Source organism: Micropterus salmoides, unplaced genomic scaffold (genome assembly GCF_014851395.1).
Source record: "Micropterus salmoides isolate LMB-PRFRI ecotype aquatic unplaced genomic scaffold, ASM1485139v1 Ms_hic_scaffold_1, whole genome shotgun sequence".
Classification (NCBI taxonomy): Eukaryota; Metazoa; Chordata; class Actinopteri; order Centrarchiformes; family Centrarchidae; genus Micropterus; species Micropterus salmoides.
The window spans coordinates 13,038,216-13,054,893 of NW_024040040.1; the positions used below are offsets into that span (position 1 = coordinate 13,038,216).

The 16,678-nt window shown below is 40.5% G+C and overlaps 1 protein-coding gene across 7 annotated transcripts in view; it reads right to left on the minus strand.

Moving 5' to 3' along the window:
* Positions 1 to 249: 249 nt before the first annotated feature.
* The window catches only part of LOC119902312 (peripheral plasma membrane protein CASK-like), a 55,651-nt gene continuing 39,222 nt past the window's right edge, over positions 250 to 16,678 (minus strand). For 2 of the 7 annotated variants that reach the window (XM_038718425.1, XM_038718469.1), the window contains 11 exons: positions 16,372 to 16,440; positions 16,218 to 16,286; positions 15,863 to 15,898; positions 15,212 to 15,250; positions 14,629 to 14,825; positions 14,197 to 14,312; positions 12,617 to 12,682; positions 8,728 to 8,808; positions 8,028 to 8,230; positions 6,634 to 6,717; positions 250 to 2,893 (listed from right to left, as the gene is read on the minus strand). In XM_038718425.1, the coding sequence (XP_038574353.1) occupies positions 2,717 to 2,893; positions 6,634 to 6,717; positions 8,028 to 8,230; positions 8,728 to 8,808; positions 12,617 to 12,682; positions 14,197 to 14,312; positions 14,629 to 14,825; positions 15,212 to 15,250; positions 15,863 to 15,898; positions 16,218 to 16,286; positions 16,372 to 16,440 (1,137 nt within the window). In that variant the 3' untranslated portion in view covers positions 250 to 2,716. Of the gene's footprint in view, positions 2,894 to 6,633; positions 6,718 to 8,027; positions 8,231 to 8,727; positions 8,809 to 12,616; positions 12,698 to 14,196; positions 14,313 to 14,628; positions 14,826 to 15,211; positions 15,251 to 15,862; positions 15,899 to 16,217; positions 16,287 to 16,371; positions 16,441 to 16,678 lie in introns of all 7 variants that reach the window. The other 5 variants (XM_038718417.1, XM_038718434.1, XM_038718442.1 and 2 more) reach the window with 3 other exon arrangements.

Sequence of the window (16,678 nt, forward strand, 5' to 3'; positions counted from 1 at the left end):
TCTTCCATTTTGACTTTACTGTCAAACAGACAAAAAAAGGGACATCAGACAGGACAAAATGTGGTTATGTGGTGACAAAATCAGTTAAGCTTTTGAAATTGAAATGAAATGGTTTTTAGCTGTGAGCAGTAGTTTAAACAACTGAATTGAAAAGAAACATGTTTTACTGCCGTGGGACCAACATTTTGAGCTTTCTTAGGGAACTTAATGTCTCAGTACCACTGAAAGATTGTGTTGCACACTGAGGACTTTGATATACTACAAAAGTTTATTTTTGATGGTGCATATCAGAGCAGAATACATTTTATTGGCCATGTAACTGAACCCCCCCCCCCATACTAAATGTTAAATATGTCACCTTTTAATTAACTGCATGTCCAAATACATTTAAGGCCTTTGATTCAAATAAACCCTGAACAGATTCCACTGAAGCTTTGCAATCCTCTTTTAATGACCAGACACTTGTCTCTCCTGCAATTCAAATCAATACAGACGCAGAAAGAAATTGGTTTATTAGGTGTTCCTGTATTACCTACTTAACCAGGGGCCTTGAAGCTGTGTGAACTTAGCTTTATTTCTGCACAAGTATGTCCATGAGTTTTCAAAGGAGGAGGCTGGTGCAGAAAGCGAAGTTATGACTATAGCAAACAATGCAATATTGTATTTATGAGAAGAATGTGATTTTATATAGACCTTCATTACACTTTCCTTGTGGGCATGACATTGAATATAGAGTAGATTTACATAGTCGTGTCTGTATTAAAATCGGATCATTGAGAAATCCAAAAGATAACTCTTCCCTCCTTACAACAAGAGCAACGACACAATATGCAGAAATGTAGTTTGTTTTGTGAACAGTCTCTTAAAAAAGCAGTTCTACTGTGTGTTAGACTGAATTAAATCCCTTTTCAACTAAATAATCTGTAGTAAAACACTCAAAGTATTTACTCACACATTAACTGGCACACTCGCAAACACACATCAGAAATGAATCAGAAGGAAGACGAGGCAGTTTACTTTAAACACGTAAAAGGAAATATATTTTTTAAAAATGAATTAACAAAAAAGAACAACATTTCATACAGAAGAGTTGCTTTTGTCATTTGCAGAGGTAATTTACACAGGACTTGAAATGAAAACACTTTACTTGAGGTGGAACAACAGCAACCACACCACACAGTTGAAAACATTGACTTTTTTTGTTAGACCTTTCAACTGATGTCCCTGCATACGGAGTTACTGTAGGTGGGGCTGCGTTGTGCCACTTCTGGTAAAGCATGAAGAGGTTATGTCACATACTGAGCTTCTTTTAAGGATTATTATACACTGGCTCTTGGTAATTCACTCATGACGTACGCACCATTGAAACATTTACACACAAAATTTTGAGTTATTTTCTCTCCCTCAAAATAAGAATACTCCTTATATTTTTAAAGACGACAGTTAACAGTTCCAAAATGGTGGCTCTAGGATTGGATTTCTCCCACCTACATGAAGCTCTCCCCTTCCACATAGACATTTCTATGAACACTTTAATTTTAACAAGTGTGGCTCACTATTTGAGTATGAGGAAAGAAGAAAATGGTCGTGGCGGTCTGCCTGGCAGAAACCAGGGGTGTGCATAGGTGTTACCGACTTCTTCCCCGAGGCTCTGATATGGCAGTTTATTTTCCTCCTTTCTGTTATTTATTTTTTTGTCTTCCAGCTCAGGAGCCAATGTTTAGTGGTGGATGTAAGTGCTTTTTCATATCTGATCATGCACCAAGAACAATATTCCAGGTCCACTGATTAGCATTTCATGTACGAAAAGAGAGGGGTTAACACGGCCAGAGAGTTGGCAAGACAAAATGGAAACTATGAGGTGATGAAATGCAGTGTGTCTTCTTCATTGTCCATTGTGTGCAAACTGAGGTGTAAACAAAGACTGCCAGAGGTTGGGAAGGGAAGCATGGTACAACAGGCTACAGCAAAACACGGACAGACAGCATAGACGGATGCAGTGTGCTCCTTCAACACACGGACAGGCACAGAGGGGCAGTGAAATAAATAAAAGGGCTGGGGGGGGGGCAGAGTGAGGGACAACGAAACTGCTAAGTTTCCTGTGCTTTGTTTTGCTTCACTCAAACTTGCATGTGGAGCTGAGGGAGCAACTTGTCGCCACTATAGCAGCTTCTAATGTGCTTCAAAGTTCGGCTTGTTTGTCACAGGGGCCGAGGAGATTAGGAGAGGAGGACACAGAGTACCACAAGTAGTGCCTAAAAAGGTCAACACACACATAGGCACCCACGTAAGACGGCTTTTATGGTCATGCTCGCTATTGCCTTTCCAGTATTACCACCCATCCATCAATTACAAAAGAAAAGTACAAAATATCTACCACACTGCCCCTCCACTCCCCACCCTTCAACTATGTTAGGACAGAACCATGTTCACTTAGTTTTTTATCATTTATATATATATATGTATATATGTACACAACAATATGCCTTTGAGGCTGTTGAGAAAAAGGGGGTAGGGGCAGGATGAAGTCTCTGTAGTGAGGCATCAGAGTCATTAGTTTCTTCATTTCCCTCCTTTTTGACAACAGTTTATCTACAGAAATGTATGATTCTGATGAAAGAGACGTGATTCAAGGGGATTTGACCAAAGTTTAGCATCCATGTTAGATCAGAGATGGATTGTTCAGGCTGATGAGCTCATTGCCGTTGAGTGTATGTCAGTAGACCCAGGAGACGGGGACCCACTGAGAAGTGGTGGACACCAGGTCTACGGCCTCCTCCAGCAGTCGGATGGTGTCATCAATCTCATTGTTGATGATGGTCTGGTCAAAGTAGTGAGCGTAGGTCTGCTGCAGCATCTCAGATTCCTTCTGGAGCCGCTGAAGAGAGTCATCCTGTGATTGAGATTAAGAGAGAGGGAGTTCAGTGACTGGTTTTGGTTTGTTACATGTGATGTGCTTCAAGGCTCCATTTGTGGTCCGGTTGAGAGTAAATTTTTTTTTTTAAAGAAAATTTGTGATTCTACCTTCTTAAATGTAAATATTTTCTGGTTTAATTTCGCCTTTGACTGTGAACTACATATCTTTGGGTTGTGGACAAACAGACATTTGAGGACGCCTTCTTGGGGTTTGGGACACACTTTCCCCAATTTTCTGACATTTTTATAAGAAATGTATTTTATTCATACAATAAGGTTGTAAGATGTAGTTACAGAAACTAAACAACTAGGCTAATTGAAAAAATAATCATTTGATTAATCAACACTGTAAATAATCGTTAGTTGCAGCCTTGTTGTCTGCTCCGGGCTCAAAATATTTACACTTATGGTATAGGTTTTAGAACACCCTGATTTTTCTAGTTTGTATTTAAATATAAATACTTCGGGTCCAGTGATAAACATATACAGATATGTCTATGAAGATTCTCAGTCATCCAGGTCATAGTTATCCAACGAAGGTTAAAGTCAAGGGCAACTGGACTTGGTTGAAGATACTGGAAGACGTTTCGTCCCTCATCCAAAGGACTTCTTCAGTTCTGACTGACTGGCAGGGAAACTCAGCTATTTAACCTCAGTGGGGTCGTTTGCCAGGGTCATCGATACTGCTGGGTCGTTAGTGTTCCTGGTTGCTGTAACGACAGTCGTTAGCGTTAGTGTTCCTGGTTGCTGTAACGACAGTCGTTAGCGTTAGTGTTCCTGGTTGCTGTAACGACAGTCGTTAGCGTTAGTGTTCCTGGTTGCTGTAACGACAGTCGTTAGGACTACCGGTGGCCAAGACTGAACGACCATCGTTGGTATCTTCACCTGAGGCCAAGAGGTTACGTTTGTTGAGTTTCCTGGGAAGTGATGAAAGGACAGCATTGTAAGTGGGGGATAAGTGGTGGCGTAGACCCCCTCCTCTGTTCAATGACTGCTTCTCGACCCGGGTGTAGATGGCTTCCTTGACACCTCTTTCAAACCATCCATGCAAGTAGACTGCAGAGTCTTGACCTGAGGAGTTGGCCCTTCTGTGTTGAGCCATGCAATTGTGTAGTGGTTGTTTAGTCTCCCCAATATACAGATCTTTGCATTCTTCACTGCATTGGACCGCATACACTAGATTGCTTTTCTTGTGTTAGTGAAGTACTAAATACTACAGTGTTCTGTCCTCTTCAATGTGTACAGCGCGGTCCAGGAAGGCCAAACTGTTGTTGTGAACTTGATATTACTGTCCACAGAGTTGATGTGTTCTGTGAAGGCTTGCACTTCCTGGCTTTTAATTTTGACCCAGGTGTCGTCCACATATCTGTACCGGTGGCTCGGTGCTGTCCCTCTGAAGGAGATGAGGGCTTTGTTCTCCACTTCTTCCATGTAGATGTTTGCCACAATCGGGGATACCGGTGAGCCCATGGCACAGCCATGCTTCTGTCTGTAGAATCCTCCGTTGTACTGGAAGTAGGTGGTGTTTAGACAGAGGTCGAGTAATTTACAGATCTGGTCAGGGCTGAGGCTAGTTCTGTTGTCCAGGGTGTTGTCTTGTGTTAGCTGTTTCCTAACGGTTTCTACTGCCTCTATGGTGGGGATGCAGGTGAACAAAGAAGTCACGTCATAGGATACCATGGTTTCATCTGGATCCAGTTTTAGTCCTCGAACTTTGTTTACAAAGTCAATAGAGTTTTGGACGTGGTGAGGCGTGTTTCCCACCAATGGAGCTAAGATGGTAGAAATGTGTTTGGCAATGTTGTAGGTGACAGAGTTAATGCTGCTGATAATCGGCCTGAGTGGGGCTCCTTCTTTGTGTATCTTGGGTAGTCCATAAATGCATGGAATGTCTTCTCCATGCTTTTTAAGTTATATTGCTGTAGAACTTGACTTGAAGCTCGTTATTTGATCCCTGAAAATGTCCTCTCTTAAAATTGACATTATTTTTCAGTTTTGCTTTGGTTATTCTGTAGCAGTGGAAGTAAATGAAGCCTTAAAGTTGATGCAAAAAAGAAATTTCTACAGCTGTCCCAATCTGTAAACACCTTGGTACAGCCTGCTTTAATACATCCCAGAAGCTTTATTTGTACAATAAAGCAACTAAAAAGGCGATTAATGACGGAAGACAGACCAGTTAGTTATCAATTGAGCCTACAGTGAAATAATGTCCCTGTTTTGGTGCTTGTTTTTACTTTGGCAGTTTGCTGTTTACTTTTGTACTATTTAAGGCTTATCACTGGACTTGAACTACTAATATTACAATACAAACTAGGAAAATCACGGTGTGCTAAAACTTGAGTCTGGTAGTGTAGCACCACTGTGAACATGAACACTTGCTTTTTTTTGTTTAAGACAAACAGAGCTGCGAGTCGTTCTCTAAATAACAATCTAGCTGATCACACCACAGTATTGTCGAGCAAATAGTTATCCCCTAGCCATGTACCTTCAGTTTTAAAGTATACCATATCACTATTTTAAGCCTATCAATTTGAGGCAAGACCTCCGGGTGTCAGGCCTTTGAAGCAACTGGTCCCGTCCATCTGTGATGTTAACGTTAAGTAGCTACAGTCCAGATTTGCCAACGGTAGTTATCAGTTAGTCAAAAATTTAAAAATATTTACTACAAATGGAAAACTTTGTAGTTGTTGCCAATAAATATAACACTTCTTTATTGAGTACTGTACCAGTAATATAACCTCATACAAAGTGAGCTGAATTGTTTGTTTAAATTGACAATGCATAAATGCATAGTATAAACTTGTCTAGTTTAATAATATGTAGACTGTCAATGCAGGCCTGAAGTTTGCAATGTAAATCACAGTATTGATCAGAATTGCAATAAGGTATTTCGCCCAAATTTATCCAGGATACAGGAGGGAGGGTAAAAATTAAACAGAGGTGTAGACTTGGGTTAGAGGAGACAACGAAGCATAAAGCTGCAGCAAAAGTAAAGACGCGCCTCTGAGAAAGCACAAAATTAAGAGGATTATTAGAGGGATTAGAGGAAATCAAGAGGAATAAGAGTGGACAGAGTTAGACAACTGCTAGAGCTGCACAAACACAGAGGCCAGACAAGCCTTTCTACAATCTCCAAACAAGCTAAACTCACGCCATTTAACTAGTACTTACAGGCAGCTTCCTGCACCACTTTGGAATCTTGAGTGCAAATGAAAGACGGCATGCCAAAGAAAACACAAACATGCATAAAGCACACAGGGCACGTGCAGTTAGAGACACAGTGAGCGAAGCAAAAAGGATGACAGAAACAGAAATTGAGGCTGTTTTCACACTGGCTTTGCTTGAATACAACAAGCAAACCCAGTGGCCCCTGCTGGTCTGCTTACAGAGTTATGCTTTTCCTTTCTTCAACAAAGTGTGGTTATTTTGATCTCTGTAGCCAAGATACGCATCTGTTTTGATGTATGCTAGGAAAATGTAGTTTCAAATTAGGCTTGAATGTAATTGTCTACTCTGATTGTCGAGGCATCGCATCTGTTTTTTGCCAACAGTGCTAGTTCAGAAAGTGTTCTTAGTATGAAATATTTAGGTGAAATGCCTCCGAATTCAGACTAAAGTGACTGCATTTGGACTGATTGAGGGTTAGTACATCCAAATAAAGTGAAGTTGAAACTAACTTGAGTGAGAGTGGATGCAAGAAAGTATTTCAGAGCATACCTCAGTCATGCCTGGGGTGATGGTGGGCGCTGCGATGAAGACAACATAGGGAGCAAATTCAGCTGTCCTGAGGATCTTTAGTGCCTGGGGGGGGGAGAGAGATTTTAATTCTGTAATTGTTACACCCGAACTGCCCAACAAAGTAAGCAAAATTTGGTAAAACTACAGTAAAAAAGAAAATGAAGTGTTTAAACAAGGTAAAGCTAATAAAAGGTGCTTTCACACTGCCTTATTTTCGCCAATCCATCGGCCCACTGTGCTGTATGAAAGATACGGAACGGAAAGGGGGGGGCAGATTTGATCTGCCTCTGAGCCAGGAACGTTGGTAATAACAGAGGCGTAACGCTGTCTGTCACAGTCGGCATGCCAGTGTTGTATTACACGTAAGCCTTTTTTTTACGTCACAGGTTCTGGAAAGCCACATTGCTATGTAAAAGCACACATGGTTGGAGGATTGTGGCGGAAACATTTTTCCAGTATGAATAAGAAAATGCGGCATATCGGCAGATATGTTTTTCCACATTTAACACAGGATCTCTGCGAGTAAGCGGCTAAAGATCTGACTAGATAAACCAAAACTGGAAATCTGCCTCCATTCCCATGTAATGTAAAACATATTTATGATTCAGTAATTATGATATTCAACATTTTAATAATTTAGTAATTTAAGATCTTTAAATCCCATACATTGTAATTTGTATGAAAATAGAGACAAACAGGAAACTAACACTGAAATGTTCCATAATGGTGTAAGTGAGAACGCATGGGACTGTTACACATCTGTAATGCTGTGGTGGCTGCACGATATTTGGCCTCTAGTACATAAAACACGAGTCTATAGAGTCTTGATCAACAGACATTTGTTTTATGTCTTGTCATTTACATTTTCAAATTCTTCTTTAAAAAGATAGCCTATATGGTGTCACGTGACATTAATGACATTATTTTGGGAAATTTACTACACTAAAAATCACATGGTCAAATTCAGCATTTAATTAAAATGCAATAGCAATAAGTTATTCCAGTCAATTGGAAACTGTTTAACACAAAGACAATAAGAAGGGTAGTCTACAACAGTTTGGCCCTATGCGTAACCTGAACCATAGTATTTGATGTAGCAGGTTTGTTGTAGAATGTGAGTCTCCCTCTGTGACATTATTTTAGCCATAATGTGACCAGCTAAGCATTAGTTACTGAAAGGCTGTATGTTGTGTTCACTGTCACATGCGTGTGTCGAAGTCCCTGTTCATGCAATATTTAATTCCTTGATACATAAGAAAAGCTACTTAAATGACTTTTATAATGTTACTGATGCTATGTTAAGGTGCTTGAATAAATCTGCACATTGTCCCAATGATGCATGTTTGAAAATGGCTTTTTAATTCCTTTATTACCTGTGGTTCAACATCCAGGATGGAGATCATGCCCTGTGCATGGATCTGCCTGATAGTCTCCAGCCGGGTTCCATACATGGCATCCTCATGGCTGCCATACTCCAGGTAGTCATTGTTGCTGATGTCCTGCATCATCTGGTCATGAGACACAAAGTAGTAGTTCTTTCCGTTCTCCTCGTCCTTCTTAGGAGGCCGAGTCGTATCTGAGCAGAAAGATGGACAGTTAGGAAGAGTGAGAGAGATGAAAACGGTAGTGCTCAAAGAATCGATGATGAGTGTGTGTGTGTGTGTGTGTGTGCGCCTTTGTGTTACATAGGGTGATACATGAAACTGACTACATGATTGTGTCTACATTGCGTCAATTAAAATCAAACTCTTTCTCTCCTCGGATTGTAACAGTGCTCGGTGTTTTCATTTTTGTGAATTTATACTGCAGGTTTCCTGCAGCAGTTTTAAGGTATTTGCGATTAAGCAGCACAGACATGTTGCTTATAATTTCTGTAGATCCCCTTTGGGTTCCTAATTTGCTTTTCACACCTGACAATCTGGCCACCATTGGAGCTTCAAACCACTTCAGTAGACTGATTTGTCTAGATGAGTCAGTTTATGCATCGCAGGTGATCTGATGCGCCCTAAGTGACTACCTCATGCTGTTTTATTTACACTTGGGTGGTTTTTATGAGTATGTGTGTCTCCTTACGAGGGATGGGGTAGGCAAAGCGGTCAGGATGTTTGGTAATGAGTGTGTTCTTGATGTGCCTCCTACCAACTCCATGTGCACCTGAATGAAAGGAGACAGCAGAGACAATAGAATTAAACAAGAGGTTGGTCAATCCAGTAACAGACACTTCTAAACTATGACTTAGACCCGTTCCCAGTCAATACTGTGTCCAGTTTTGGTCTTGAGTTCCCCCAGTGTTCATTTAGTCTATTGTTAGGGGTTCTTGCCATTTCACGATGAAGTGTACCCACAGTTATCGCCTGTGAACTCATACACCACTCCAGTTTTCCTCCCTGGGGGGTTTTGGTCACTGAAACCACTTCTCCCACCCATACTGTGATGTAATATCACCATAGAGGGACTACTCTGTAAGAAATGGGGAAGTACACAATCCGCATACCTGTAAAGTTCAGCTGAAGCTAATTGGAGGCTTCAGCAGTCTGAGTTGGCCAAGTTGATTAGTCATTCTAGTCTTTTTAGTATGAAATTCTCTTTCCGTTTCCTTGCTAAGCCGTGGTGGAGGGACAAGTCCTGGTTGACAGAACTCAAGCAATAACCTTTTAAGATACTGCCAGAAACACAGATACACACTTGATTTATCTGACCCTAACACTTCCATTAGCTTTGGAGGAACTTTGGATTCTGTTTTCGGACGTAAGAACTGTGAATTTTCTCCTCCATTTCATATAAAGTAGTGCCTCGACAGTGGTATTATTTGACCAACATTATAGTGAAGCAAATCACAACTCATTAAACTGTACATATTGCATCTCAGTGTTTTACAAATATATACATATAAACAGTCCAACCCCGTGCTTTAAAAATGTAGTTCTAGGTCTGTCATAAGTGCAGACTCCAGCCATATGTTCCAAACACTTAAAGGAGTCACTTTAAGTGATCCCCAGTGATATAGTAGTGTCCATGATGGTTGCGGTCAGGAATTCTCATTATCCACTTCTTAAACTGTACATCTTTGGCTTTGTTTCCCCTGGATGTGCTGCCTCCCCCTCTCTATCCTCCTTTTTGCTAAGATGTTCTGCGAGTGATCCTTTATGTTGTTTGTGATGGAGTTAAAACTTATGGTTAGATATATGTTGTGCTCTTGTTAGCCAACATCTCATTAAATGTGGTGGTGATGGTGCAATGGATAAAATGCCTGCCTTTGGTGTGAGAGACCCGGGTTCAACTCCCCACTGCAAGACTCCTAGTTGCTCCAGAGGCGTGCGACCTCTGACATATATAGTAATATTCTGTGTTGCTTTGGATAAAAGCATCAGCTAAATGAATAAATGTAATATATATAAATCTACTTTGTACCTTGAATGGCAACTTACCACCCTCAGACTGCTCACCTGTAATCTTACTGTGAGGGTTAATGTTACTAATATTGCAGCTGTGCAGTTGGGTGTCATATAGGGCACCAGATGTCATGAAATAAAGCGTGTCAGTAGTGTAGTGGTTGGATGATCAGATCCAAGCTGAGGTTGGTTTTATGTTGCCAGCTGTGTTTGCCACTATTAAATGGCATTTGTTACTTCCTTAATGGAAATTCTAGTAAACGGCTTATTGATATTAAAAAGGATACCAGTTACTGTGACAGGAGCAGTTTCAAGTCCTTGATCTTCTAGACAATATTCCTACTATTTATAAGATGATGTACCATGCATCCTGGCAAAGACTTTCGCTGAGCAGTGATCCTACCAGTACTGGAGATTGGTCTGAGATGTACACCGGTTTTATGTTCCTTCGATAGTCCATAAAACTTTACCATGTCATGTGCTGTCAGGTTTACGTTACTGAGGTGGTCTGTTAAGGTTGCTGCAAGCTCAGGCATGTATTGCTGTCTGACTTGAGTTTAATGTAGGTGTTACCACAAAGAACCATTTTATTTCATACGTCAGTTTGAATTATCATCATTAGAAGGGTTATCTTCCAGTTGTCAACCAGTACGATGTTGATGGAAACATCTTTCTGAATAGCTGTCAGCGTTACTCCTGGCTACATGCAAAAAGAGTCCACTTTGTATTTGTTTTTAACATGTTGACATCCAAGCTCAGTACCTGTTGATTTGATATGAGAATTATTTTATTCTCCGTGACTTCAAAGTTCATACCCTTACCTACCAAGCAGCTCCCATTGAGACGCTTTCATGACCCATTGGTTCTTAGAAACGGTTTCTTGCGTATATATTTAAACTGAACAACTTGTGTATTACTAATAGTTTTGGCTTCTTTTTGTCCAAATGAAAGAGTAAAAGAGAACTGTGCACTTCCAGAAATCTTTATTCTGGCTTCCTCAAAATGGTGTCTGCTTTATATAGATTTTCCTCAAGTCTATCTTAACACATTTCCCTCACCACAGTCATTTCTCCTCACAATCCCTTTGAAAAACGACTACACTGAGATGGGAGTCGAAATCTTCAGTTCTCGGGCCATGCAAAAAAGCATTCAGCTTTAGCCAAATTGAATGGTATCTTCGTCCTGGCAATAACATGTGGGTTAATTGCCTGGCAACAAACCAACATGTGACTGCCAAGAGGCTTTAATAGTGAATTTCACACTTTCTAGACTGTAGCTTAGCTAAAGCTGAACATTTGTGCAAAGTGTAGTCTTGCTACAATTGTATTGCTTTTCAAAGGGGGATGATTACATCGATCCGTGACTTAAGTATTGTATGAAAATAGACTTGGAAAAAAAATCGGAATCTATTCTTCGATGCATGTCATTACGATGCCACTGTGTTGGAAAGACTGTTGTTCTTCTACAGTGCAATTTTGACCAATCTTTTCCCTCTTCTGTGTTGAACCAACACAGCTGGGTAATGTGACGGTTAAACAGGTAATGTATTGTGTATGCAGTAGCATCGAACAAACATGTAGAATGCTTCAAAGCCTACAAATGAAACAGGACTAAAAATATTTGGAGTTGAAGATTGTGGTGTGTTGTTTCATCCTGCTTCTGGAGGGGGAGAAGTTTGAACAACAAAGTTTATGCCTTGTTTTTTCACCTAGCGCAGAGTTGCGAGAAATCATTCCAGGAGACAAAAAAATGCCAATAATATGAAAATCTATGCAAGAAAAAGACAGTTACAGATAATAGAAACCAAGTTTGACACTGTTTATAAGAAGCTATGGGTCATGAATGCATCTCTACAGCTTCTGAGCTTGCCTGAAGACAAGAATTTAGAGTGGACCTTCGTACCTGGAGATGTAGGCAGGATTTTGAGTAACGCTAAAAAGCAAGCAGAAATGAGAGCTCCAAGGATTATTCCATCATCACCGTACCAGCAGACAAATGGGAGTGTCAGTTGTGATGAATGCTGAGAGGTGAAACAAAAGTCCACATTTTTCTTCTTGGGGATAACAACACTAGGGCTGAAGCGATTCATTGATTAAATATAACGCAAAGAATTTGCGTTGATGCTTCGTTTAATCCATGTAACTTTACGGCACGGTGTTTCGCACAGACATCTATTACTGTCGCACATTGCGGTTATGCTGTGAACACGACGTGATTATGATGGAGCTGTTTGCAAAGTGGAGGAAGAGAGAAAACACAGCGAGGGACAAAGAAGAAAGTGTCCAAAGTATGGGATTATTTCAACCTAAAGAAAACAACTCAACAACAACTGTAATGTTACTGTTCATCCACTGTAAAACGAAACTTATGTCGCCTCTGCAACAGCACCTTATCAGAAAGCAGCCGGTGTTCTGCCAGCGGACCACAGACAAGGTAACAGTACCAGTAACTTTAGCATTTAACTGAAATCATGATTGTTGAGTTGATTATCCCAACTACTGCTTCTACTCTACCTGACATAAAAGCTGACCTGCCCTACACAGACAAATTAACACCACTTGTACTCTTACCGAGCAAAACCAATGTTTTCCTCTTGAACGATGGCAGTTTGACCACTTCCTCATACGTCACCAGATCTAGTTGGTCGAACACTGCAGAACACAAACACTTGGTTAGCATGGCATCACCTGCAAAGGGCTAACATGGTGGATCGTGTACGTAAATTCAGACATTAGATGTAAGTTGGTTATAAGGACAGTAAACGTTTTTTTATATACACTCAGTCATCAGTTTATTATTAGGTACAAGTACACCTAACTCAACCTAACAAGGCCTAATAACTATCCTGTCATAAATCCTACTTTTGTTGAATTTTTGTTTAACCAAAGTAACCAATAAGTTGAACAAACATGCATGTAAAATGTTCGTTCAACTTATTGGTTATTTTGGAGGCTGCAGTTTGTGGTGCTGATGAATTGAGTTATATACTGAGGTGTTTTTCTACGCATTAGTATGTTAGGATGGACAAAATATTAGAAACCTCAGTATAAAGGATTAAAATTTGAGAGCACTATAAGCTAAAACCTCTCTGAAAACAGTTTAAACAAAAAGTCAACATTAAAGGATGAAGTTAAGATTTATTACAGGGCTGTTGTAGCACACTGCATTAGTTTTAGCTGAGTGTACATATTTCACAAAACACTTCTCAAATAAATGCAAACCTAATACAGAATCAGAGGGGACACAAGCAATGCTAATGAGATTAACATTAATTTCAATGTTTTGTCCCTTTGGCTTAAATCAAGCGTGGAATCCTCAATCAAATGGGTTTTCAATTTAATAGCAGAGTTATTTAAATGATGCCAACATGCACGTTAACTGCTAGTTCAAACAAGCAGATATGATGAAGGTCAAATACCTTGAGAAAGCATTAAAACGTGCTTATTTGTACTAACCTTGGTCAGATGAAAACATAACAAAGCTGTGCAATTCTAAGCTGACTGGTTTGTTATAAGCAATGTAATGCAAATTGACACAATGCCAAACAAAGCAGCATCAGGAAGAGGACAAGGTATAAAAGCCGAAAGAGGAGGAAGAAAACCACAGAAGCTGGACGCCAGCTGTCTGGTGTTACTTACATGCAGCCATGTCATTGGGTAAGAGACAGCATGAAATATGGACAAAGGGTGGGAGCCGAAGGGTTAATAAAGACACCATAAAAGAAGACAAATTGAACAAAAGACACTAACAAAAACTGTAAACATCAAAAGCTGTTAATTGCAACTGTTAGTTACTGAAAAACAGGGCAAAATTGAGACAGCAGTAGGAAAGGTCTGTCAGAGGGAAAACACAATAGGCGAGCAACAGTTACACATACCTAATGTTACAAAGGTGCAACAACGTCCCACATATCCCACATGCCCTTTAAACCCTAGCCACTTCAATCCCAACATCTGATTTTTAAATGGTACAGAACTACTTACAAAATCACTAGTGAGAGAGAGTTGCAAGACGCATAACTAGCAAGTCCCTGACACAAAGTGTTACCTTCAGTAGAAGTGTAATTTGAGAGTGGATTACACTTTTGCCTTAGTGAGCCACCAAATGAAATGCTCGTAGTGAGTTAGCTTAGCTCTGTTTGTCGGCTTACCCGCATTGTGCTTGGCCAGGTACTTGTCTTTGTACTGTTTCTTCTTTTTGCCAAACCAGGTACAACTGGCCTGCTGTTCCTGTTTGGTCTTTTCCATCGCTATACATGCCACACGCCTGAAAAGAACACATGTACTGATAAATTGTATGGCCTCGTCTATGGCTTTAATGCTGAAGACTTGAAGGGTATACATACAGACAGTAAATTTTATTTATTTTCTGGCTATTACTGCACACACATACAAGGACCAGCATTTTAGCAATGTATCCTGACACAAGTAAAAGCCAGAGCTGTATAGGTATACTGACATGGTTGAGTGGGCTGAGCGCTGTAGGGAAGCTTTGTGCTAAGTGTACCTAATAATCTTGCAACTGAACAATGTAAACCCATAAATACAGCACAGCTGAAAGGTTTGTCAGGTGTTCTTCTCACCACTCCTGTAGCTCAGGTGAGGGGATGAGGCCTGCTGTGCCGTTCTTCGTGTTCTCCAGCTTTCCCTGCCACCAGTTGTGGTCGTCCTTGGAGATAATCTGAATGATGTCACCCACCCGGAAGCGAATGCCTGCCTCCTTACATGGGATGAGGTCGTCTTTCGCCGGGTCATACTCAAACTGAGCACGTACATAAATCTGTAAGGACAGGACAGTGAGACAACAAATGTGTTAGGTGCTGACAGATGGGCCAAGCTGCCCATATGAAAGGAGACTGGCTGCTAAACCAGTAAGATAGATAAAAGACAGTGGAGGGAAAATCAAGAGCATATAAGCCAAAGCAGGAAAGACATACAGACATTTAGATAAATGAACAGCAAGACAAAAATGATTCAACACGGCCCTTCACCACATCTGTTTCCGTGTGTATTGGGTTTTTTTTCCCCGGCTTATGTGCATACATCCACATTTTTTGGCAGCTAGCATGGGATCTAGACACCACTATGATGAGGAACCAAAGTTTGCGATGGGGTGGGAGGAGCTGGAATCTACTTCTACGAAGGGTCCACTTAGAGACATCTTACCTTGATGGACAATTTGTCCTTGATAGCAGGTCTGGAGATCTATGGGGTTGAGAGCATCACACACACTTACACATATATCATGCAGTAGAAAACGTTGGGGGGCATAAACAAAGGAGGTGTGATGAGGGACCCACAATTGGATGCTAAATCTAATACACTAAGATGTTTGTACTGCATTTTATGTGTGTGATTTTGGAGCATGATAAACACATCGTGAAACAGACAAATGGCTGAAATTAACAAAGAAGAGACAAATCAGGGTTCCTAACATTTCCATCTCAGGTTGTGTTACTTATCACAGACTTTTCACTTGTTATGAACGAATTATGTCTGTCCACAAGGCTATATAACACTACAATGTAATATTTTCCTGACCAGGATTTTTTGTAACAACTGTAGGAATCCTGTCCAATGTTCAAGGCAGGCCAAAGCAGAATATAGTTCAGGCCCAACATTGGACAATAATACTTGATGTTAACAAAGTAGATGTAATGGGAATGGACGTACATAAACATCAGTACGTACATGCAGATTTGGACTTGTCGGGATGAGTGTTAGTTTGTCATCAGTAGCAGATTGTAAGGCAAAAGGAGGAGCAGACAGTTGACCTGGAGAAGTGCAGTGGTGATGTAAAGAATTAGGAAATCTCACCAGACGGCCTTTGGACTGGATGGTTGATGGCAGGTCCTAGGTGGGATGACAGAAGTTTTTGTTAAGTACTTGTTTCACAGGATTGCACACAACAATATAAAAACATGGCAAAGTTAGCTTTAAAGGCTTTTGTGATGACATTGTATTTTTATTTTGACAGTTACCAGTTCGGGGAAACAAGATGTGATTTGACGGTATGAACCTTAACCTCTGACACACTAGCTTAGCACATGAATGACTAATATTAAAAAGAAACCTTATTTTTTTGTTTTTAATCTGGCATTTTCTTTTCTTTCCTTGCTGCTGCTATTTCTGTGAATCAAAGTGAGAGTGAAAAGGAGAAGCAGAAACATACCAGGATGGAGCTAGTGACACTGGCGTGACCATTTGCTGGTGACTGTTGGGACAAATCTGGTGACTCTTTCTGCAACAGAAAATACAAAATGAACAGTTGTTTCCCAGATAGAATATGCAAAAATGTATGCGTGTGTGTGTGTTTGATTGTCTACCTCACAAGACATGGACTGGGACCGGTAACTGGGTACAATCTTGAAGGTGATGCTACCCCTCATTTCCCTCTGTGTGGACAAGGTAATAAAGAAATTGAGTGTGACAAAGCTCTTTCAGCCCGGTGTCAGAGCTGCTGACTTTTATGTTGCAAACAGTAATCAAATAAGTTAACTATAATCTACCGTAAACCTGCAATTAATGGCCGAATCCCAAATGGCCTACGAAGTTTACTGGCCTGGTGTGGGTACACATTTTGACAAATAAACGCACGTCTCCATTAGACGCCTGGTCTGACTTTTATAGGAG